This window comes from Perognathus longimembris, chromosome 7, assembly GCF_023159225.1.
Source record: "Perognathus longimembris pacificus isolate PPM17 chromosome 7, ASM2315922v1, whole genome shotgun sequence".
Classification (NCBI taxonomy): Eukaryota; Metazoa; Chordata; class Mammalia; order Rodentia; family Heteromyidae; genus Perognathus; species Perognathus longimembris.
This window is the reverse complement of record NC_063167.1, coordinates 4,575,824-4,600,179: the sequence shown is the minus strand read 5'-3', so window position 1 is coordinate 4,600,179 and position 24,356 is coordinate 4,575,824. Positions and strand designations below refer to the sequence as shown.

At 57.8% G+C, this 24,356-nt stretch overlaps 1 protein-coding gene across 3 annotated transcripts in view; it reads right to left on the bottom strand.

Moving 5' to 3' along the window:
- Window positions 1–24,356, bottom strand: part of LOC125354523 (calmodulin-binding transcription activator 1) — a 639,297-nt gene that overhangs the window by 48,772 nt on the left and 566,169 nt on the right. For all 3 annotated transcript variants that reach the window (XM_048350159.1, XM_048350161.1, XM_048350160.1), the window contains 2 exons: window positions 20,123–20,249; window positions 14,370–14,504 (listed from right to left, as the gene is read on the bottom strand). In XM_048350159.1, coding sequence (XP_048206116.1) covers window positions 14,370–14,504; window positions 20,123–20,249 — 262 coding nt within the window. The remainder of the gene's footprint in view (window positions 1–14,369; window positions 14,505–20,122; window positions 20,250–24,356) is intronic.

Genomic DNA, 24,356 nt, shown 5'->3' with positions numbered 1-24,356 from the left:
GGGGTGGTGGGCAGTGGGGGAGCAGCGGGCTGAACAGGGCTCTTCCCCAGACTGCTGGCTGAGGAGCCAAGACTGGGAGCAGAAGGCCAGAAAGCCATTTCTGTCAATGCTGCTGAAGGGCTGTGCAGCTCTGGGGTAAGACTGTTGTTGACTCTGTGCTTGTTCTGGTGTCTTCTTGAAGCCAGGGGTCCTGGGGAGCAGCCTCCTGACTTTGGAGTTCCCCTTCAAGGTCACAGTGACAGCCGGCAGAGGAGCAGAGAACACGGTCTCTCCCGACCCCAGCTGCACAGGCACCGTCCTTGCTCAGGACCGCCAGCGGCCCAGGCATGTGCTCTCAGTCTGTTTCCCACACTAACAAGGCTCCTTTCCTTTCCTGTGCTTCAGGAGTCTCCCTTGGAAAGTGGGGGTGGATTAGAGCCTGAACATAATTGTGTGTGTGTGTGTGTGTGTGTGTGTGTGTGTATGTGTGCACATGTGCATGTATGTGTGTGTGCCAGTACTGGGGCTTGAACTCAGGGTCTGAGCGTTGTTCCTTAGCTTTTTCACTCAAGGCTAGCACTCTACCACTTGGGCTATAGCTCTGCTTCAGGCTTTTTTTGCTGGTTAATTGAAGATAAGGGTCTCACAGCCTGGCTCGATTCGAACCACATCCTCAGATCTCAGCCTCCTGAATAGCTAGGATTATAGACACAAGCTGCTGGCCCCCAGCCCTCAACATAACTTTTAAAGGTGCTATGTAATCCATGAGGAAGTGTGTGCGCTCAGCCTGAGCTGAGCCTGAACAGGAGCCCTGGGCCCCAGTGTGAAGATTCTGGATTCCCCAGGACAGCAGCTGCATGAGTGAACCCAGCCGGCCCACAGCACTAAGAAAAAGAAAGCATTCTTGTTGCTTTGCACCTCTCAGCTTTGGGGTGGCTTGGTATGCGGCACTAGATAGATAGTTGGTACCACACCTGGGGGGAGGGACCAGCCTGGGAAGGCCTTCACCTCTGACCTGGAGGAAGAAGAGATGCATTGGCCATCAGCCTGACAAAGGGCAGACTTCCCTTAATGAACAAAGTGCAGAAAGAGAGTACAGAAAGGTGGGGTGTGGGGCTGGGAATATGGCCTGGTGGCAAGAGTGCTCGCCTTGTATACAGAAAGCCCTGGGTTCGATTCCCCAGCACCACATATATAGAAAATGGCCAGAAGTGGCGCTGTGGCTCAAGTGGCAGAGTGCTAGCCTCGAGCGGGAAGAAGCCAGGGACAGTGCTCAGGCCCTGAGTCCAAGGCCCAGGACTGGCCAAAAAAAGAAAAGAAAAGTGGGGTGTGACTGCCTTCAACTTGCTCTCCCTAGTAGCTTTTGTACACTCATCGATCACCAGCAACTCCAGGCCCTGGTTTTACCCCCATGCTGGACGATCGTATGTGTGCTCTCGTGTGTAATACGAGTGGAGGACACGTGGGAACGTCTGGCTCTCCGGGAGCGGTGAGGTGAGCGGCGGGGACGGAGAGTCAGACAGCCCTGCACTGGCAGCCCCGGCCTGTGCCCCACGGGGGTGCGTCCTTGACCCCGCTGAGGGGCAGAGTCATCGCAGCAGGACGTGGACGGGAGCCTCTGGAGACGGAGCCTTAGGACCTAAGGGCAGTGGGCCTGGTTGCGTAGCCCAGGGGAACGGCGGGCACTCGGTGAGGGATCGGGAGGGGGAAGCATCACGATGGCAGCGTTACTCTACCTCCGCTGCTCTCTGGACAGCTCTGTGGGGTCTTTCCCTGCCATGGTTTAGTTCCTGTGCCCTTAGGACGAGCTTGCCTTCCCTGGCACATCTGGGCAGCTGATGGGAGGAGCTGACATGGCCATTCATATCACACAGATAGAGGGAGGGTGTTTAACCAAATCCTACTTTAGTTCCTCAGAAGCTGGGGCAAGAAGACTCAGGCCCAGACTCTTTAGCACATGCTCCCCATACAGGACTGCCCCGACAGCTCCGAGACAGCAGAGGCCCCGCAACTGCATGCATCCCTTTTGTCTGGCTAGCAGGCCCTCACTGACCAGGCTCTTGGCCTTTATTTCAAATCAGGGCCCTGCCCTGTCCGCTCTCAGCCTCCTGGTCCTCCTGCATGGTTGTTTCGAGAGCCCCGGGTTTGAGGTCTGAGAGCATCCGGGTCCCCAGGCCATTCACATCACACCTGGCCACAAGCCAGGAAACCACAAGCTGGGCCTTCAAAGAGGGTGCCGGTGTCTACCCCTCGATCGAAAACAGGCTTTGTCATCAGAAAGACACATCAGAAATGCCCATGTTAAGACTGTGGGGGAGGCGTTGCTTACGAAATAGATGCCGTATTTTTTTTTCTTTTCACTTGGGGTCTGACTGGACAGTCAAGGGACTTCCATAGCTTAAGGTGAAAACTGCTTTGAAATTCCTGTGCTCGCAGCCACAAAAATGCGAGCTGCACAGCTGGTTCGCTGCTTTGGTAGAAGAAGCGAGCGTCTGGCCTCAGAATCATCCTAGCAGGCTTGTGAGGGGAGCAGAAACGGCCCTTGCCAAAGGCAAAAGAGCACTGGGAAGGGGAGGCCCAACTACGCACAAGTGCATTTTAAATGCCGGCCGCCTCAGCAAGAGACCAAGGCGGGGTGGAGGTGGGGGGAGCACAGCTGACAGACTGAGTTCAGGAACGGTACAGACACTTTAGGTGCTAAATGCCATGACTGAGAACAGCACAAAGGTGGCTGGGGAAAGCATCAATGTGTTACACACAGGGGCGTCCCCACCCTGCCTGGCTTTCTCTCCCACACCCCGTCACTGTTCTGCAATGGTCCCTCACTTCAGCCTCTCCCCACATCGGCTCCCTGGCTGTGGAGTCAGCCCCTTGCTTGGCTCTGCTGTCCCCTGGGCCAGAGAAAACGGCCCTTTTCTCTTTCCCACTGCGCTCCACCCTTTGGAGGCGCTGATGTGTAATCTAGAAGGTAGGTTTGCTCCAGCCAGGGGCTTATCTACAACGGAGACCCCCGTCTCTTGGACTGCTCTGTCTTGAGAATGAAAACAAGAAAGGCAGCCCTACCCCCCAAACCTTTCTGGTTTTAACTGGCCTACAAGTGACTCTGAGTATTGGCAGACCTTTACCAAATATCAGACTGGGAATAAGAACTGAAAATGCAGGGCTGGGCGTCTGGCATTGTGCGGCATCCGCGAGGCGGGCCGGCTTCGGTGCAGTGGGCAGCCTTGGCATTCAGATGCCCAGCCGTCCCCTCCACCTTCCACTCGGAGCCTGCTCTTCCCCGCCGCTTCCCCACGGAGGGAGTCATCGGGGTCCCTCCCTGTGCCGCTGGCTCATGCCTGGAATCCTGGCTACTCAGGAGGCGGAGATTTGAAGATTGTCACTCGAAGCCAGCCAGGGCAGCAAAGTCCATGAGACCCTTATTCTCCAACTAAGCAACAAAAAGCCAGAAGTGGCGCTGTGGCTCAAGTGGTAGAGTGCTAGCCTTGAGTGAAAAAATCTATACAGAGGACAGTGCCCTGAGTTCAAGCTCCAGTATTTCACACACACAGCATTGGTCATTTCCAAAGACTGGATGCATCCGGTTTGACGCTTGGGCCACGTCTGCAGCATTTCTACGCTGGTTCCATAACACCCCCACGACGGCCATTTGCGGCGGCCCACCTGCACTTAGCTATTGTTGGGTGACCGAGGCCGGTTCTTCCAGTGTCACAATAAACATCCACATAAAAGGAGAAGGGCATTGTGGGGAGAGCAGTGGGATGGGGAAAGATGAGGGCGACTGGCGGATGGGGTGACACTGACCAACAGGCATCACACTCGTAACCCGACTTCTAGAACTGAAATACCTTTGTACAGCTACTTAATAGAAACTAAATAAACTGGGGGGGGGGGGGGAGGTGGGGAGACCTTTCTTTCCTTCCTTCCTTCCTTCATCTTTCTTTTTTTTCTCTTTTATTCTTGGTGTTTCTTTCTTTCCTTCTTCCTTTTTGTGCCTCAAGATACTATCCTAAACATAGCTAAAGCAAAAAAGTCTGATGTGTGGCTCAAATGGTAGAGCACCTGTCTAGCAAGTTCAAGGCCTTGAGTTCAAACCCCAGCACTGCCCCCCCCAAAAAAAACCCAGAACAAACAACAAAAAAAGCAAAAAACTCACTGAACCAAGACCATGTGACCATCTTAAAAGATGGCTCAAGGCTGCATCTATGCTTCTCTGGAGGTGAATTATTGAATGACTGGGCCGGAAGGCAGGGTACCACCTTCAAGGACAAATGATCTCTTCCGGGTCAGAACTGGGGGAAGAGAAGGTTGTCACAGAGGAGGGGGCATTGGTTTTGGGGCCTCCTCTGGCTCCCAGCCTCCCCCAGCTCAGGGAAGGGAGTGGGAAAGGGAGGGTAGAAGGGAAGCTGTTCCTCAGCCTGCTGCAGCTAAGAGAGAGCACTACAGAGAAGAGAGCCTTGCTCCAGCGGGGGGAGGGGGATCGTGTGCACCAAGGAGATGGACTGCAGGTGGGGCCACCGCACAGAGGAGTAGTTGAAAGAAGTGATTGAAATACTATATTATCATAATAGCCTTAGCTGTCAAGGCTCCTGGAATTTCTCATTTAATTTTCCACGTAGGTGGATTGATCAGTAATCCAGTTCATTTCACATTTCCGCCCCAGGAAAACAGAAGCCATGAATAATATTCACTGTAGAAGCTGAGGCATTCACCCAAACCATGCTTTGTGATCAAAGAAGTGCTGGGTGCTAGGCAAGGTCTTTGGAGGGGCAGTGCTTTTAAAAACAACAGTGATGGCAACTTGGAAGTGGAGCTGTGGCTCAAGTGGTAGGGCACCTGCCTGGAGCCAAAAAGCCCCGAGTTCAAGCCCAGAAAAGGAATATATATATATATATATATGTATATATGTATATATATACACACACACACACATATACACACGTGCACGCACACACACACATCTGGTTTCTAGGATGAGGTGGCAGATCAAGGCAGGAGAGGAAGGAAGAAGGAAGGAAGGAAGGAAGGAAGGAAGGAAGGAAGGAAGGAAGGAAGGAAGTTGGTTGGAGAAGAAAGGAGGGTACTACTGTGCTATAGAGAGGTCTGGCTGGTGATGTCACAAGCCTCTGGAGGTGATATCTAAATCCTCAGAATGAGCCTGGTACTGGTAGCTCACACCTGTAACCCTAGCTACTCCGGAGTAAGCCTGGCACCGTTGGCTCATAGCTGTAATCCTAGCTACTCGGGAGGCTGAGATCTGAGAATCATGGTTAGAAGCTAGCCCTGGCAGGAAAGTCCGTGAGACTCTTATCTCCAATAAACAACTAAAAAAAAAAAAAAGCCAGAAGTGGTACTGTGGCTCAAGTGGTAGAGTACTAGCCTTGAGCAAAAGAAGCTTAGGGACCAAAGTTCAAGCCCCGGCACCACCACCACCACCACCAAAAATCCTCAGACTGCGTCGTCTGACCAGAATGTCTTTCCTTTCTTAGGTATCTTGCATCACAGCACTGTCTAGAAATACAATCTGTGGGAGTGGCGAGGCATACTGAATATTGTTAGGGTGAGGCCTGGCCACGGCAGAGGACCAACACCCTGATCCCAAGGGAGGACCCTGTGTCTTGTGCGTACGTCAGCCGACTCTGGAATGGTTTGAGCGCACGTGGTAGAGCAGCAGTAAAAACTGGACGCTGAGCTTCTCTGATTGGCACCACTGAGCCAATGCTGGCACCATGCCCTTGAACCCCTAGAATTGTGAGCGAGATAAACTTTTTCCTTATAAAGCATCAAGTCTCAGGCATTCTGCCATTGTCAAAGGAAATGAACTCATATGGCAAATAAATCCTCAGTGCCCACAGAGTGCTCCTCAAATGCTGGAGCTCCAACAGGTACTTGCCACCAAATGATGGGTGGACTCAAAAGCTGCCTTCTGCTACGGCTGTTTCCTCCATAACGGTTTATAACCATTGGGCATCTACCTAGGAATGACAACTGAGGCCACATGTGCCCAAGGAGGTAGTAGTTGTTCTGAGACCTCAGCAAGATCATGAATGGGAAGTACTGAGCATGGGCCTGCTGGTACTTGTTACTGTGACTGTCATGCTATTGTGTTTTGTCAGCACAGTATTCCCTGGGGGGAGAGGTGTTCATGGCCACTGACTTTTCTACCCGCCCGTCCGTTCATTCACTCACTCATTTATTAACCAGGCTAAGGTGGGCGCATTAATAAAGGGTGGGCCAATGCCGGGCATGAGTGGCTCACGCCTGTAATCCTAGCTACTCAGGAGGCTGAGATCTGAGGGTTGTGGTTCAAAGCCAGCTGGGCAAACAAATCAGAGAAATTCTTATTATCAACTAACCAGCAAAAACCAGAAGTGGAGGTATGGCTCAGGTCGCAAAGTGCTAGCAAGAGCACAAGGCCCTGAGTTCAAGCCCCAGTAGAAATGGTGTCCAGTCAGTTCTAGACACTCTCCTTGGCCCATTTCTGATGTAAAGTTGTACATCAGACTGCTGCCACCCAAAACCAAGGTCGGTCAACAGTGAAGAGAGTGGTCAAAAAGACCTTTTATCCATCCCTCCATCCATCCATCTGTTGATCCATTTCTCTATACATTAATTTACCTACCCACTTACTGATTTGTCCATCCATCCAACCCTTGAAGAAACATTTATTGAGAACCTCCTATGTTTCTGGCCCCCTATGGCAGCTGTTGGTGCACAATGACCATTAAGACAAAAGTCCTGAGGACTCAGCTATCTTCTCATGCATAGCCACGGACTCATTTCATCCAATGCTTCCTCTATGCAGATAGTTTCAGACTTCTTTCACTTGCCCCTTTGCTTTGCTACACTCTGGAGCTATGTATGTTCTTTTGCTATGGATTTTTGTGGATGTCCCAAAGACTCCTTAAGTTCAGTCCAACACATCACTGATCCTCCTCCAAGGTGAAAACACAGAGCACAAGACCTAGTGGCATTGCCTCCTCAGCATCTCTCAATCCTACCTTTCCTGCAGAACTATTAAACCTACCAGCTTCTTGCCGCTGGACAACTGGTCTACCCACACCAGCTATGATTCCCTGCCCATCTGTTCTTCACATAGAAGCCAGGTACACTTTTCAAGAAGCGAACCTCAAATCCTCAGTGGCTTCCCTGTTCTTGAAGATAAAGCCAGCACTCCTAGGCCTGCCTATCTGGTCCTCCCTAAATGCCCCATGCACTCCTCCAACTGCTGGCTGCCCCTTACTTTCCTGGCCTTTCCTGGCTTCTTCATGGTCACAAGACTCCCCCCACATAGTGCAGTTCCAGTGTGTATCGTTCCCTCAACTGGACTGTTCTCGCCATTCACCCACCATGAAATCAACTGCTCTCACTATTAGATCTTGTCTGGGGTCATTTCCTCAAGAAGTGTTTCCTAGACCTTCCTGACAAGCACTCTTGCCCCTCATCATAAGCTCCCAAAATGCTGGGGTCAGGTCAAAATCTTCCTCCACTAGACAATGAGCATGATGAGGGCAGTGGCCTCAGATGCCCCCCCCCCACCTATACCAATTCTCAGAACCTGGCACTGTGCCTGGCGCCTAATAGGAACGCCCTCCACGTGTGGTTACTGAGGACGTGATGGTAAAGGCAAACTGGCTGGTGGAGGAGTACACAAAGTGGGATGGGAAAACAGGGAGGAGGAGGAGGAGGAAGTGGTGTAGGAGAGGAGAGGTGACGGAGAAGAAGAACAGAAGGAGGAAGAGGAGGAGGTGGAGCAGCAGGAGGAGAACAGCTTTCCTCTTAGGACACAGGGAGGGACACAGAACATGCTCCTGGCCCCAGAGTCCCTCCAAGGCAGCAGCGCTGAGGCAGGGAAATGGACTTACTGAATTCTGAGGGCATTGAAGCCAAGGGCAGACGTGGGGCCAGAGCCTCAGGTATGATGCTCTCTGTGCCACCTGCTCAGCCATGTGCCTGAGTGTCCTCACCTGCCAAATAAGAACCTGAAAATTGCTAGAAGCTCGAGTCCTTGCACATGAATACTTCGGGACAGGGCCTGGTGGATGGTGAGCCTTTGAATGCCAGCTGCTGGTACTTGGGCATCTCTGTGCCAAGACTTCAGTAGAGAAATGGTCAACATACTGTATGGCCCCAGCTTCCAGCTAGCTCCTTTCTCATCTGCCTTCATGTCCTGGCTTCCAGAGTGCAAGTGAGTTTGGCTATGGGATAAAGAAGGAAGCTTCTGGAAGGGAGGAGACCTCTACCTTGATTCAGTCATGGTTTGAAGCAAATGGTTTCTCTTCTGGAACCCAGGTTCCTTTCAAAAGAAAGAGCAAGGGAAGAGGAAGGGGCACTGGTGGCTCACGCCTGTAATCCTAGCTACTCAGGAGACTGAGATGTGAGGATCACAGTTCAGAGCCAGTTTGGGAAGGAAAGTCCATGAGACGCCTATCTCCAATTACCCATCAAAAAGCCAGATTTGTAGCTGTGGTTCAAGTGGTTGAGTGCCAGCCCTAAGCGACACAGCTCAGGGATAGTACCCAGGTCCTGAGTTCAAGCCCCAGTTGTTTGTGTGGTGTACTGAAGATTTCCACTCTGAGCTGTGTTTTAAAAGCACCTCCTCGTATTGGCTGAGGTGTGGTGCACACGAGGTGTCCTCATGCTCACTTTTCCCTCAGAGAACTCTGCATTCACATTGGGTGGGCAGCGTGGACAGGCTCCTGCTGGGGAGGAAGCTGGTCTTGAGCCTACCAAAGGCCATTTAGAACATGCTGGTGTTGCAGAGGTACCCAAGTCACTGGGCCATGCAGAAGACATCAGAGAGGTGTGTATTTTTAGGACATATTTGTAAAGGAGAGGCCTTGCTCTTGGCCCCAGCCAGAGGCCAAACATTGCCTCTTGAGTCCTAAAGGGAGGACTGTGTGGGCAGTGCTTGTTAAGCCTCGTGCATGGACCTGCCTGGACTCCCTTCCTCCCAGGGCTCATCCCACCTTTGCCTCTTCCTTTCCTTGCTGCTGCGGCTTTTGTCAATCTGTCTCAGGGCCATTTCAACAGACTGGCATCCCACTTCTTTTGCGGGGAGATAAGAGTCTGGGATCCTGATTCTAGGAAAGGCCAAGGATGCCAGACAAACAGGCCTGGAGTAGTCACATCTCCAAATTTCTGGTCTCTCTAGGATCCCTGCTTTGCCCCAAGGATGGCTTGTTCCGGTGTCTCCAACCCCCTCCAGAGGTCAGGGGTCCAGAGCTGTCTGCCTGGGTCTCTCTTTTCTGGCCCTCAGGGCAGCAGCAGGGATCTTCCTTGGTCCAGCAGATCTAGCAGTCTGCCGTACCAGCCTTAGAGACACGACATAGAGTAGGGCCTGGGTTCTTGCAGCCTGCTGTAGAAGTAAAGGGTGTGAGCGGCGCTGGGCTCTGGCCTCTGCTGCCCTGAGTGACATGGCTTTGCACCATCATGTCTGGGTTCTTCAGCCACTTCTCCAAGTTCTTCAGTCATGGGGCTTCGCTTTCCCTTCCAGCCTTCCTGCATATGGTTCCTCTGGCTGCAATGCTGTGCCCAACCCTCTTCTTGGTATTGGGCATGGCTGGCAAAATTCTTGTCCTTGAGGCATCTCTCCCTTAGCCTCCAAGGGAGTCCTTCTTCCAGGTCTTTCTATCTTATTGGTCCACCTCTGCCAGTGACTCTTCAGCCTGGCCCATGGCTCCCCATGCGGTCTCTTCCTTATCCACTCCTCACGGAGCCATTCCCAGGGAGACCCATGCCTTTAATGAGACCCATAAGCAGAGGGTTTCATGCGGGCTTTCTGGGTGACGGGTCCATTCCGGATGACGGGTCCATTCCGGATGACCTCCATTCGGATGAGCTTCTTTCTCCTTGGCCTCCAGGCTTGCGAAGCCAGTGGAGACCTCAGTGCCCACTATAACCAGACCACATTTGTGGACTACAGCCACAAGCTCCCAAGCTGTTTCTTCTTTCTCCTCCTTCCTCTTCCTCTTCGGCAGCAAGTGGACCATAATCCCACTAGTTGTTCAAAGTCTGAATTGACATGTCAACTAATTCTGTCCTCTTTCTCCTCCTCCACATTTAAATCATCAGTGGGACTCTGACTGAATTTTCTATGTCTCGGAAAGCCACAGAGTCTCCCAGGATTCACTGTCACCGGTTTCATAGAGCTACTATAATTTCTTATCTAAATTGATGCAAGAGTATGGGGCAAGGGACAGAAATCGCCTTATGAGTGACGTAATCATTCATTCTGAGCTTAACACCTCACCTGCTCATCATACACCCAAGCACACTGACTCGTCTCCCACGGTGGCCCCGTGCCGGGTGCCAGGCCCCACTCTCCTTCTCTTCCCCCTCTGCCTCCCCTTGCCCTGTTCTGTTCTGGCCTCCCTAGCTGCCTGGCAAGTCTTCCTCCTGGGCGCTTTTCCCTTATGAATCTTATGAATCCTTGGACCAGGCATGCTCCTCCTGTAAGCACAGTGTGGCTGGCCCCTCCTGTCATTCAATCTCAGCTTCACTGTCACCTTCTCATGGGGCCCACTGACACCCCAGGGACCATCTGGGCCCTGGTCTCTCTCAGCCTTTTCACCTGCTGGGGTTTTTTTTGTTGTTGTTTTTGGTTTTCTTTCTAGTAGGTTTTGGGGCTTGAACTCTGCACCTGGGTGCAGTCCCTGAGCTCTTTTGCTCAAGGCTACCACGCTGAGCCACAACTCCACTTTCAATATTCTGGTGGTTAATTGGAGACAAGAGTCTCCAATTAACTTTCCTGCCCAGGCTGGCTTTGAATCTCAGTCCTCAGATCTCAGCCTCCCGAGTACCTCGGATTACAGGTGTGAGCCACCAGCACCAGACACCCTCTGGTATTTTTTTTTTTTTTTTTTTGGCCAGTCCTGGGCCTTGGACTCAGGGCTTGAGCACAATCCCTGGCTTCTGAGCCACAGCGCCCCTTCTGACCGTTTTCCATATATGTGGTGCTGGGGAATCGAACCTAGAACTTCATGTGTAGGAGTGTTGCCACTAGGCCATATTCCCAGCCCCACCCTCTGGTATTTTTATGTGCATGTATTTATTATGTGCATGTATTATCTACCAACAGTCCAACCCCGTGAGCAAAGCACAGCCCTGGGGTTCGAGGCAGGCCCAGGTGGCGTCTCTCAGAGTGCAAGTGCAAATGAACAGCTAGCCTACTCAGACCACCACTAGGATCCTGTGCAAATGACCTGGGGTAAGGTCTTGGGAAACTTTATTCTGCTTTTGGATCTCTGAGGAAGAAATGGTGGAAAATGGCAGTTCCCAATCAGCCTTGGCCAAAGCCAGCTGCCTTTCCCAGTCCTTGCTCTTCCTAGGACACCCCTTGTCTTCCTCTGGGCCTGCAAGGGCTCAGGTCTCATGGAAGGGTCTCATCTTCCCAGAGCTTCCCCGCACCCTAGGGTCCTGTTTGCGCTGCTCTCACTCTCATTCATACCTGCACTCCTTTCACAAATATGCACACCAGGTAGGCAAGAGAGGCCTCAACAGACAGCCCCATCCTAATTCATCCGGAGAACCCCTGGGTGTGGGGGTCTGACCTGTGCCAAGGCAGCTGCGCCTCTTCTTCCATTCCCGGGCACCCCCATCTCCAAGCCCACCCAGGCAGCTCTGGCGGCTGCGCCCCTGCGGAGGCTCTGGGAACTCGGGTGCCAGTGTCGGCCTGGCCATCCCACCCCTCCCAGGGAGAAGGACGGGGCTGCGCAAACCCAAGCTGTGGGAGAGGGACCGGGGCTATGAAACGTGGGGACCTGGCTGAGATCCGGGGACCAGGCTGAGCTGAGGGGTCCGGGCTGAGCCGAGGAGACAAAGGCTGAGCCGCGGGGGGTCTGGGCTGACGTGGGGACCCGGGCTGAGCCGCGGGGACCCAGGCCCGGTCGCGGCCGCGGCGCCCCCGGCCCGCCAGCCCGGGCCCGCAGGTCCAGGTTGAACCCCCGCAGACAGGACTTCCCGCCGGGCAAGGGAGCGGCGGACGGCGCCCCGGGCTGAGGGGTGGGGACGGGGACGGAGACACCGGCTCCGGGCCCTCGCGGCGCTTCTGCGGGCTGGGGCGGGCTGGGGGGGGCCTCCCACCTCCAAACCCCCGCCGAGCTGCGGCACCGGGCGACGCGTCGCCCCGCAGCCCCGGGGGAGCCAGCGCCGCCCGGCTTTGCGCTAAGCGCCCCGCATTGCGGCTGCGCGCCGCCCGGCAGGGCGCGTGCGCGTGCGCGTGAGCGCGCGCTCGCCCTCCTCTGTGTGTGTGCGCGCGCGCGTGTGTGCGTGCGTGCGCGCGCGCGCACCCTTCCCCCCTCGGCTGCAGGGCCCCAGGTCTCGGGCGCCGCGGTCTTCTCCCCCCTCCCCTTCCCCACGCGCCCCTCCCTCTCCCCGCCGCTGCGCGCGCAGCGAATGGGCGAGCTCCGTGGGAGAACGCGCCCGGGGCCGGCGGGCAGGGGACGGGCCGCGCCCCGGAGCTGCAGAGATCGGAGAGGGGGGGTGAAGGGGGAGGGCCGGGAGGAGATGGGAGGGGGCGGGAGGAGGGGGGAGGGGAGGGGGCTTTTTCCCAACGGGCCGCGGCCCCACCGGCCTGAACCCCGAGTTCACCGCCGGGTCAGGGCGCGGGGACCCCCGCCCGCCGCCGCTGTCGCCCGGGGATCCCCGCTCCCCGCCCTCCGCCCCCCCGCCGCTGTCGCCCGGGCGTCCGACGGATTTCTGCCCCCGGCGCTGCGGAGGCGCCGCCCCGCCCCGCCCCCCCCCCCCCCCCCGGGGCCGCCGGGCGAGGGCAGAGCTGGCGAAATGGTCGGTGGAGGGCGAATCTCGAGCCTTGGTGCGGGCGAACCTGCAGCCCGGGGAAGCCCCGTGCCCCCGGGGGCACCTGGCCGGGGAAAGGAACGCCCGGGGTCCCCCAGCCCCGACGGGGACGGACTCGGGCGGGCGCCCCCGCCGCTGGCTCTCGGGGTGCACCTCATTCACGGCTCCTCTGCGCTAGGCAGCGGCCCCATCCCGAGGCGGGCCCCGGCCCACCCCGCGGAGCCGGACTGGGTCCCTCAGGGCCGACCGGGCCCCGTGGGGCGCCCTGCGCCCTTCCTCGTGGTTCCCCAACACCGAAACCGGATTTCCTGAACAGGAGCCCGTGGTCGCCCTGCCCTTCTCCGTTACATCCCGCGGGTCATCGTCCCGGCGCTGGCCCGCCCCAGCCCGGACCGGGGACACTGCCAGGGTGGCGCTGCCAGGGTGCGGAGCCCGCTGACCCCACACCACCCCTGGAAGAGCTCCTGCGGGTGCCCCGGCCAGGCGGGTGCCAGGCACCCAGTTGCCACTGTGGTGGCAGCGATGGGGATACGGTGGGGCTCTGGAAAGCTGTCTGGGGGACGTTCAACAGCAGGGCCGCTGTGGCTGGGGGAAGGGCACTCGGAACTGACCTTGCCCAGGGCCAGGCCCAGCTCAGCCAGACTCCCAAGAGCCTCTGCAGCCTCCAGCGAGGTGTGTCCCGCGGCCGCCCCCACTGTCCCCCTACCCCCGGACTGCGGGCACAGTCCCCGCCAGCCGTCCTCCCGCTGTGTGCCCTAAGCAAAGGCCGGGCTGAGCCCCGGCCCCCAACCCCAGGTCTCACCAGCTCTGGGGCATCCTGAGAAGCGCCCAGCTGGAGGAGCACAGCCCTGACCCTAGGGGCCACACAGCCCGTCTTTGCCTGCTTTTCAGTGCAGATGCGGCTGAGACCCCCACCTCAGAGCTCAGCTGCCAGAGCTCCTCCCTCCCTCCTCCCCGCCCCCCCTTTGCAGTGCTGTCAGCCACAGTCATGAGCCTGGCTTTGTCTCAGAGGCTGCAGAGGGCCCGGCGCTTGATGGGAGACAATCAGGCTATGGAGGCCCTGGACACAGGCTGGCTAGCCAAGCCTCTGAATCCGAAGGAAGCCAGGCCCCAGGAGCTCCCAGGCTCACCCACGACGACTGCCATCTCCCAGACCCCTGGAGTGTGCTGATGCTTCAGGAGTCCTTGCCCCCTGGGGGAAATGTGCAGATGCCCCCACGGGCACAACAGGTGCCTGACAGTGCGACATCGAGCAGTGTGGAGTTGGTCCACAGAGGAAGTGTCTTTGTAGATAGGGTTTATCGAATCCCCCAATACCTCGGTGGGTGACAGTGCTAGCCAGGCCCAAATGCTGCACTCTGTCCCAGGGAAAGGCTGCGACAGAGGGTGGTCAGACCTTGGTCATTGGAGTCTGACCGTTGGCCAGACGGACCACCACGTCCCTGCGCACAGCCTGACCGCGCTGGCCCTCCCCCAGCGGACGCTAACGCCCCCTCCCACCCTCCCTCAGAGCTTCTTTTCAGTTCATAAACGTGTGTGCCGGGTGTCCCTGTCCCTCCATGCCCAGCCAGGGGAGCGGATGTGGTCCTTACCGTCCAAGGACAGCCAGTCGTGCTGGGAGGAAGGGAGTGTGGGCAGAGCCCGAGCTTTGTACTCAAACACCACCGAGTTGGAGATGATCTGGTTGTTGAAGGCAACTTGTAGGGTCACCAGACCCGTGTCATGGGCTGAAAGGGAAAAAAGAGAGAAATCAGATGAGGGGTGAGTGATGACCAACAGCCCCCAGCTCTCCTTAACCCCAGCCTGGCCCGCTCATTCCTCAAGGCCCACGTGTAATACTTCTAGCAACTTCTCTGGCCCCCAGACTCAGCTTGAACCTGCTGATCTCCCTCTGCGAGGGCAGGATCAGATCTAGACAGGCTGAAGGAGGGAAGGAACAAGACCCCCCCCACACACACACACCCCATCTGACCACTCTTGCCCCACCCCACCCAGCCTGGTGGGATCCAGGGGCTTTTTGTTTTGAGTTTCTGGTGTTTCTGTTTTACTCTTTCTTGCAAACCTGTTCTGACTCACTTACTGTGCTGTCTTGGGAGGCCGTGTGCCCGGTGGGCACTGGGCTGGGGTGGCACCATGAAGTTGGCCCCTCCCTCGAATGGCCAGGTGGTATTTTAGACGTGAGACCCTTTTGGATCTCATTCATTGCTCTAGTCCCAACAGAGGAAAGCCAGCAGGCAGTGAGACCTGCTTTAGCTCTGGGGTTGGCGGCTGCCACTCCCCTGCCTCTGTTAAGATCTTGGGGTTGGCCTGTGGCCCCCAAAAGAGGTCCCATGAACTACCACAGGTGAGAAGACCACCCTGCCCCATGCCACCAGCCCTCATCGACTGGGAGGCACCAGATTATGTGTTCTCGATGCTACTTTGCCAAAGCCCAGATACCCGCGCCCAGGGCCTCCCGGGCCGGATTTCCAGGGAGGACACACGGGGATCACATTACTGTTTGGGCTCTGGGCTTTCAGATGTTTACGAGCATGAGGAAGCCATCCAAGTCAGCTGCTCCTGGGGACAGGGCAGGGCGCTGGCCTCCCTCTGAGACCTCTGCAGCTCTGTCTCACTGTTGGTGGGAAATCTCCCTCAGTGGCCCATGGCCTCTGTCCAGTCAGGTGGGATGTAGTCAGCCAGTAGTTAGTTTGTGTTGTCCCCAGCACAGGCCCTGGGGACCCACACCTTTGGTTTTTTTTGTGCGTGTGCGTGCATTGTGTGTGTGTGTGTGTGTGTGTGTGTGTGTGTTTGCCAGTCCTGGACCTTGGACTCAGGGCCTGAGCACTGTCCCTGGCTTCTTTTTGCTCAAGGCTAGCACTCTGCCACTTGAGCGCCACTTCTGGCCATTTTCTATATATGTGGTGCTGGGGAATTGAACACGAGGCAAGCACTCTTGCCACTAGGCCATATTCCCAGCCCATGACCCATGTGTTTTCTCCTGTACATCCCAACCTGGCAGCAGCCTGAATTCCCACATTCCATGGCTCTGGTGACAGGGCCTCCTGTGGTGCCTCTCTGGGAAGAGATAACACACACACACACACACACACACACACACACACAGAGTTCAGAGCCTCCTGCGGCTCTGCTGGTGTCCCCCCGGCAGAGAGCCAGGCTGGCGGTCACTCACCTCCCCTGGAGGTGTGCCCGGTCTGCCCACAGGAAGGAAGGGCTGGCAGTATACTCCCCACGGCCCCCGCCATCGCTGCATCTCAGCTGGCCCCCTGGGAAGCCAGGTGTCCCGGCCCAGTGCAGGCTCCCCAACAGCCGACGCCCCACTACAAGCTCACCAGCACAATCCCAGATACTCCTAGAATTCCTGCCTTCCCAGGATGCAGTGCAGTGTCGTGTGTGTCCTGGGTAGCAGCCCCACCCCCGGGGCTTCTTTGACTAGCGCTGTCTAGCGCCATCCCTTCTGCTGTTCAATCCATCAGAGTCCTGACTCCATCTGCTCTCTGTCTCCTCTGATTGTCATTGCCCAAGCCGTGGCCATTCCTTGCCTGGACTCATGTGACACCTGGTTCCATTCCTGCCGGGATGAGACTGGGAGCCATCTTGGAACGACTCTATAGGAAACCAGTATGTTGCCAAGGTGGCCATCTTCCTTACATCATTAAAGGTTACACCTTTATCCTCTTCCTATAGATTTCTTGCTTCTGTTCTTCCTCCCCACAGTCCATTCTCCCCAAAATCATCTTTGTAAAAAAATCACAATTTAGAATGGGTCATTCTTTTGATTAAAACGAATGGCTTCTCATTGTGAATAAAATTAAGCCAGACTCCTTCCCATCACTTAGCAGGTGGGCCTGATCTGTTGTGGCCTTTACCATCCCCTCCAACCTTACCACGTCCAAAGCTTCCCATTCCACTAAGCATCCAGCAGTTGGCTGCCTTTGAATTCCTCCAAGGTACCAAACCTCTTCCTGTCTCAGGGCCTTCGTGTTTCCTTTGTCCTCTGCTTGGATTGGAGGCTTTCTCTCCCATCTTCCTTATGATTGGCAGCCCCAACCCACCATTCATCAGCCCCCTTGGGGTTATACCTCAGCATCTATCTGAAGGAAACTCCCCTCCCTTATTCTACTGTTAAACAATGGTCTATACTGTTAGCCCCTGGTGTTCTGGGACTGAGTCAGGCTAGCTCTTCAAGTCTTGTTGTCAAGATCAGTGCTGTGTGTTCTGTTTGGCCGTTCTTTGTTGAGTGAGCTGCTTTAACACCTTTTGGGTGTCTTTTATTGTTGGCCTGCAGGGCTGTCCCAGGAAGCCGGGTGGGGGCTTGCCAGCCAGCCATCTTCCCCCAGAGGTTTCTCCATCTTCTCCTGCTTCCTTTCCCGCTTGCCTTGGCAGACGCTCTGTGGGCCCTGGAGCAGCCAGGGGTCCAGCAGGAGACAGACGCTCTGTGCATGTGTCTCCTCCCACCTGCGGTGGTGCAGGAGCTGCCTGGGCAGAAGGCTCTTCTTCAGCGGAGCCCATTTTGCCCAGCTGGGTGGGTCAGGTGGCCAGGCTGGTGGGCAGAGGCCACGTGTGCCCTTTCTTCCTGCGTCATTCCTAGCCTGGCTTGCTCGCTCAAGCCTCTGAGCCCTTCCTCTTGCTGAGCCGAGTCTGGCTCTGCCTTTAAGTGCTCATTGAAGTGCCAGCACGAGGACAAAGCGTCCAGCGGGCAGTAATCAACTTGAAGGACCGGCGTTGCTTCGCACCGCCCCACCCTTCTGCATTTGGGAACTCTTGGGGTTCAGAAATCCAGTTAGGAGCCGGGTCTTACTCGTTGCCTCATTCAAGGCACTTGCCAATATGCGGTGGGCAGAAAACACTAAGAAAATAGTTGGCGAGGTGAGGAAATGAATGAATGGAGTAATAGGTGCTTAAGAGCTCTCTTTTCTGATTAGCACTGACTACTTACTTGGCCCAGGCATGGACTAAGGGCGGGCAGGATAACAGCAAGGCCTCCCAGCCACCGTTTGGAATCTGCACCCTCCACCCGGGGCCATTCTCTCTCGCCTTCACTTTGCAGCCATCGTGGCGGACACAGAGCCTGGGAAACTGGACAGCCTGCTGGGTGCCATGCGTCACACTGTCCCAAGCCTCACCTGCCCGGCCGGCCCTGAGCCGGGGCCGGCCACCGCGTGTCTGAAGCCGCCTCTGTGCCGGCTGTCAAATCCCTGCGTTTTGCTTGGGGCAAGCCACTGCGAGGGGAAGATGCTCTGAACGCTGTCTTCCCGTCCGTGGCTGCCAGGCACTACACCTCTCCCTGCCCTTCTCCAGGGAGGGGGCCAGTGGCCAGCCCTGACATGCGCAACTCCCGGAGCTCCAGCCTGGGGTCTAAACCGCTGGTCTCGAATGAATGAAGCCATGCTCCCTTGGGGGTTCACGGCACACAAGGGGCTGTGTACCCCAGGAACATGGAGCTCATGCTAGGAGGATGTCTGGGGGGGGGGCCTGGCAGAGGCCCTGCTTTGCCAACTTTGGGGACCCAGAAGTGTGGTGAGGCCAGCCAATGGCCTCCTGAGAACCCCACAGCCCTGCTTCCCGCTCCTCCCCCTCCCCCAGGGAAGCAGCTCGCAGGCCTCCTGCAGGAGCCAGATGTTCCCGAGCCTTCTCTCAGTTCACTCTCTCCTGCATCTGGAAGGCGGGGGGTCATGGAAAAGTGGAACCTCAGGGGTCAGGGAGGCCAACCTTCAAGCTAAAGCCACCAAGGTGGGGATCTGGATGTCTAGGGTCCCCCCAGAGTGGTCGACTGCCGCCCCAGCCTTCTGGGTGGACAGGGCACCCAGAGGCCTGCCTGCCCTTGGGCAGGTAACTGACTCAAGGCCCCCGTCTGCAGCCAGCCAGAGGCAGGCACAGGAAGTGGCGTCTATTCATAGCCCGGCGAGTCCCCTTCCAGCAACAGGCGATAAGCAGACAGTTTAATAGCACGCTGTCCTTTGGTCGTGCCGTGGTGGCCGGCCCAGCTCCCACCCGGCTGGCTGCTGTCCAGGCCCAGCAGGACCTCCTGGAGCCCGGGAGCCTGGTGGGCCTTGTTGCTGGTGCGGGAAGAGGCCGGGCTGGGGAGCCAGGCGGAGGCGAGGTGTGCGCACGGCAGGGCGTGGGCTCTGGCTTTCAGGCCGGGGCAGAGCCGCACAGGAAGACCCGGGGCGGGCACAGCACACAGGCCCAGCACACGCTGGAGAAGCCCACATGGAAGCGGGAGGCCTGTTCTGCTCATGGTCTGGAGCCTCGATTTCTCTTCCTCCCTCCTGCCCCTCTCCTGTTAACCAGCTCTGGGGCGTCAGATGACGTGAAGCCGGCCCCTCTTCCCTTCGCAACTCCTACCTCCTCACTGTGGTCTGCTTCTCCTGATCACTGCCCAGGCCGTTTGCATGGCCACCCCCGCTGCCCAGGGCTGCCCAGGGTGGGAGACCGGTTAGGCCATGGGGTCCCTGCTGTTCTAGCCCGGGAGCAGAAAGCTTGTTTTTTTAAAGCTGCCTGCAGACTCCCAGAGACTCGGCGATTCCTTCCCAGACCCCCCTCCCCAGCCAGGACCCTCTTGACATGCCAGACAATGTCACACAATGGTGACCAGGAAAAGACGCCAGCCCTGCCCTCCCAGAGGCCACTGGGGGGCAGAGACGGCCAGAGGCCAAGGCCAAGACTAGACAGGCACCCAAGCCAGGCAGGAGGAAGGCCTGGGGGAGAGAGGTACGGCCTCCGCCCCCAGCGCCCTCAGCTTCCTCCGACGGTGGTCCTGAGTGGGGGTCCCTAAGTTAGGTTTTTGAAAGAGATCCCAGTCAAAGCTGGGCACTGGTGGCTCATGCCTAGCTATTCAAGAGGATGAGATGTGAGGATCGAGGTTCAAAGCCAGCCTGGATAGGAAAGTCCATGAGACTCTTATCCCCAATTTACCAGAAAGAAAAGTCAGAAGCGGGGGTTCTGGCTCAACTGGTAGAGTGCTGGCTTTGAGTGAAGAAACAAGAGCCAAAAAACCACATGAGAGCACCAAGGTTTGAGTTCAAGCCTCAATGTTGTCCTAGAAAAGCCAGCCAGGACCCTTGGGGCACTCCTTGGGGGAGCTCCCCATCTCCTCCTCCTCCTCTCCTCCCCCCCCTCCCCCCCCGCCCCCGGAGGCCACACCCTCTGCCTGGTTCTGTGTCCCTGGGTGTCCCCGGCTGAGCCTGCCTTGTGTGTCCTACCCAACATGGCGTCCATGACCCCAGATGATGAATGACATAGTTGTGACTGAACTAGCTCGAGGCCTGCTGAGCCCGGGCCTCAGCCCGTCCCGTCCCCCACCTCCTGCTCGCGGTTGAGGGTGGGGCCGGCCCCTTCTCACCTGGGCAATAGCAGCGCAGCACCCCGGGCTGGATCAAGGATGCAGGCACTGAGATCTGGTCGAACAGGCAGCTGTAGTTATTGCTGGCTTCCTGCCACGGGCCTGTGATGAGGACCTTCACTCCTCCCTGGAGGGGGCAGAGAGGGACAGAGGTGGAGCCGCCAGGCCCAGGGTGCAGCCCAGGGAAGGTCCCCCCACAGACGCTTGCTCAGGAGGGGGTGGCTGGGGAAAGATGCAGAATCCTGGGCCACACCCTAACCGCCCAGCCAGGCCTGAATGGTGCAAACATCTCTTCCAGGACCACTGCTGGGTTCCCCTAACCTTGGGAGTGGCCCCCAAATAGCCCAGCACAACTTAAAAGTCCCAGACAGTAACCAGGCGGGGAGGGTGGGGGTGGGGAGAGCACCTGAAAAAAACCGGCCAGCCAGAATCCCAGAAAGGAAGCAGCCAGGACAGAAAGGACTTTCTGTCATGTCCTTGTGGAAAGAGGTAGAAATTCTAAGGTCTGGGCATCTTAGGGTCACCCCAGGGGGGCCCCGAGGCATTGTGGGATATGGCCAGGGGAGGGGCCCAAGAAACAGGGGTCAAGATTGTAGAAAGATGGGGTGAAGGGCTCCCAGTTGGAGGGCCTCAGAGGCTGTCCTGGGTATCCGAGGTGTGGCTTGGGGAAGGGACTGAGCCTTGGGACCCTGCCTGTGTGAGGTGCTGTGCAGAGTCCTCCCCGGACCTGCACATGCAGGGACCAGACCCTGCAGCCGGGCTGGGAGAAGGATCCTGGCCCCAGACCCCCAAGTCCCCAGGGTGGCAGAGCATCCCAAAAGCTGGGTTCTCCCTGGCCTCCTCGTGGGGCAGCCCGGGGGGGGCCCTGCAAAGCTGGGCGAGCAGCCTTCAGCCCCAGAGTCTGGCTGTCCTGTTTCAAGGCCTTTGTTCCTGCGGGTGATGAATAGCACCTCCTCTCACCAGAGCCCCAGGCAGGCCGGGCATTGTAGGTCCCCTACTTACTGACAGCTGAGCCAGGAAGAGGGGCCGGTCGCTCCGACAGGGAGCCTCTTCCCAGGATGCAGAGGGCGAGGTGCTGGCCTCTGGCTCTCCTGGCTGACCTCAGGTGGACCCACCCCAGAGGCGCCTCCACCCCACCCCCAAACAAGTAAACACCTTTCCCTGCAGGGGGGCGGAGAGCAGCGCTGGGCAGGGTGGAGAGCGCCATCTGGTGGCCAGGCCAGGAAGGCCGGCGTCTCCCCTCCAGACCCAAGGGTCCCGCGGCCGGGGGCCAGGCCCAGCTCTCCTGCTGGGCCCCCAGGCCAGCCAAGACCCTCTTCTGTGGTCAGTCCCTCGTCCTTCCCCACTTCCCCGAGGTCCCTGCTCATTCTTCCAGAGGCCACCCAGGGCTCGCAGAACGGGGTCGTGGCTGGGGAAGATGGCCTCTGGTACCAGGAGCACCTGCATTTCCAGGAAAGGGGTGAAGGGACACCCCTCCATGAGGGGGGGTGAAGGGACACCCCACGGCTGAGTAGGAAAAGGCTCGTCCTCCTAGGTGTATCCCAGCGCTCCCAGAGAGCCATCTGGGCTAGGATGGCTTCAGAGAGAAGTCACTTTGGGGCAACCAAGGAGTGGGGGCAGCGAGCCAGGGCTCAGGACCGTGTCCCCAGGCGAGTGGCCCTGTCCCTCCGGGTGGCATTGGCCTCCCTCCCCCCACCCACCCTCTGGGCCTTTGGTTCTGGCATATGTGTGCTCAGGGAGCCTTGGGGGCTGGGAGGGGGTGCTTGGCTGAGCTCTCCAGAAAATCCAGAGCCATGCTTGGGACACTATCCTTTCTGGACCCTAGGGCTGTGGGAGAGAGACTGCAAAAGGCCACTGAAAGACAATCACCATGTGAGGGAACAAAGAATAATGACCCCAATCAACAGCTGATGCTGGGGCTGCACTGTGTGTGGAGGGGGAGGGGGAGACAAAGAACTGCGGAAATTGCTGGAGAACATCAGGACCTTCTCCATGGAAACCACTGCGGGAAGTCTCAGCACCCATCAGTTCAGACGACCGTTCCCATGGCAACCACTCTCCTGGCTGAGCTGAGTGGAGGGTGACGTGGGCACCCGCCTGAGGGCTGTAATTGCACTCTGCCCGTTGGTGTGGTGACGGGATGGGAGCCGGGGTGGGAGGTGACGCAGGAAGGAGGTGCGGGGAGGGGAGGGGGCAGGGAAGGAGCAGCAGATGCATCCGAGGTCTCTGTGCCCTTGGAGGGTCAGGGCACATGCTGGGGACCTGGGAGTCCTCATGCGTGCGTGTGTGTGTGTGTGTGTGTGTGTGTGTGTGTGTTGGGGGGCGGGGATGACACTCAGAAAAAGAGCCAGCAGAATGGCCTGCGAGTGTCTGGGAAACCACTGGGGTTCTGAGTGACCGGTGCTCCCCCCCCCGGCCCCCCGGCCCCGTATTGCAGTCTAGGAAGTGAGGCCCCCGCCACCTGCCTGGCCGCAGAGCCCGCTCTGCACTCGGCGGGCCCAGGCTGCCGCAGGACTCAGCCTCCTGCTGGTCTTGGAGGAGGCCAGGTGAAGGGCGGGTGTGTGGGTGGGGGGGGGGGGGCGGGGGAGGCCCAGGGCGCACTGCGTCAGGAGAAGAGGCATTGCTGCTGCAGAACCCGAGGCGGGCGAGGAGGAGGGTGGTGGCCAGCGCTGCGGGGGCCTTGGAGGCCGAGGGGAGGGGGGTGGGGGGGGGTCCTGCACATGTGTCGTCCCCGCCACCGCCCCCCTCCCAGCTCAACATGGCTGAGCTGCTTTTGTTCCAGAGCCTCTGGAAACCCCAAGGGCTTCTGGGAAGCCCGGCCGGAGCGGCGCCGCTGCTGCGGTTTGCTGTGGCCGTGCCGCCCTCTGGTGGCGAGCCACTGAACTGACTGTCTCTGAGATGAATTTTCAGGGACTGTCGAGCTGGGAAAGGCCGACTGATGCCCCCCTCATCTGAGCCCCAAAGGCTCAAAGTGGTCAAGCGCTGCCAACAGCGTCAAACAGGACCTGTGCTTATTATAGTCCCAGGCCCCCACCGCCCAGCTCCTGCAAGATGTGGCCTGCAGTGAGCGTCTATGCGTTCTGGGGGTTCCACTTTCTCGGATCCTAAGACTTAGGGTACCCCAAGCCCACTCCCTCTCAGCTATGCACCCCTGGAGAAACTGAGGCCCAGAGAGTCAGATGTCCAAGAGTAAGGTCAGAGGGAACCTCTGCACTTCCTCCGAAGCCCTGCCAGTTGCTGCCCCAAGCCTGCTGGGGACCAGTTGCCCAGGGCCTCGGGAACTGTGGGGGGCACTGACAACACTTCTGAGCCTCGTGTGCCGACAGACAGGAGCAGGGTGGGTGTTGAGCCCCTCTGGGGGGAAGCCTAGGAGGTCTTTCCTGGGGTCTTCCCAAGGGACGGGGACTGGATGGAGGGGAGGGTGGAGGATGCAGGCCCTGTGCTAGGTTAGTCCTTGCTGGTCCCCCCTTCACACCAACCCAGTGGAGGATGGCCACTCTAGCTCTAAGCAGCTATGGTGGATACTTCGTTCCAGGATTCGAACCCAGCCCATCCAGCCCCAGCCTCACACTCCTGAGCGTCCACGCGTGGCACCTGCCTCTCCATTTTTACCCACGCTCTGCACGGAGCCATGGCGTCCGGGCAGCAGGGTCTGTCTAGACACCTCCCTTCTCTTCCAGTCTTTGGGGCCTTGGCTCCCACAGGCCGTGCCGGGGAGGCCAGCGGGCTCCGGGCGTGTGTTGTGGGGTCAGATTGGAAGCGGGGTCATGTGACCTGCCTTTCTTTGCAGGGGATCCCCAGAGTCTCCTCCCCTCTGATTTCGGGGGACGGCTTTGTTTGTTCAGTGTGCTCACTGCAGCCAGGAGTGGAGGGGGGAGGGCCCAACATTGGCCCAACAGAGCGATTGCGGATTGCTTTTATGGCAGCTCCAAGACTCCTTTCTCCAAACAAATGAACACCAGAAAATAAGCCAAGAAATAAAAAATAAAAAGCCCTCCAAACGCAAAAACAAAAACAAACAAATAGAAAGAAGGAAAATAAAATCGAACAGAAAAGAAAGGCAAAGCAAAGTCCCGGGGCACCGCGCCACAGGGCCCAGGCAGAGCCAAGGACGGCCCTGGCTCCAAGCGCCTTGCTACAGCCAGGAGTGGGGACCACTGTGGTGGGGCGGGAGTGGGGGGGGGGCAGCGTCGTCCCCAGGGCTTCCGCCCAAGGGCGGGGGCCTGCACACGCG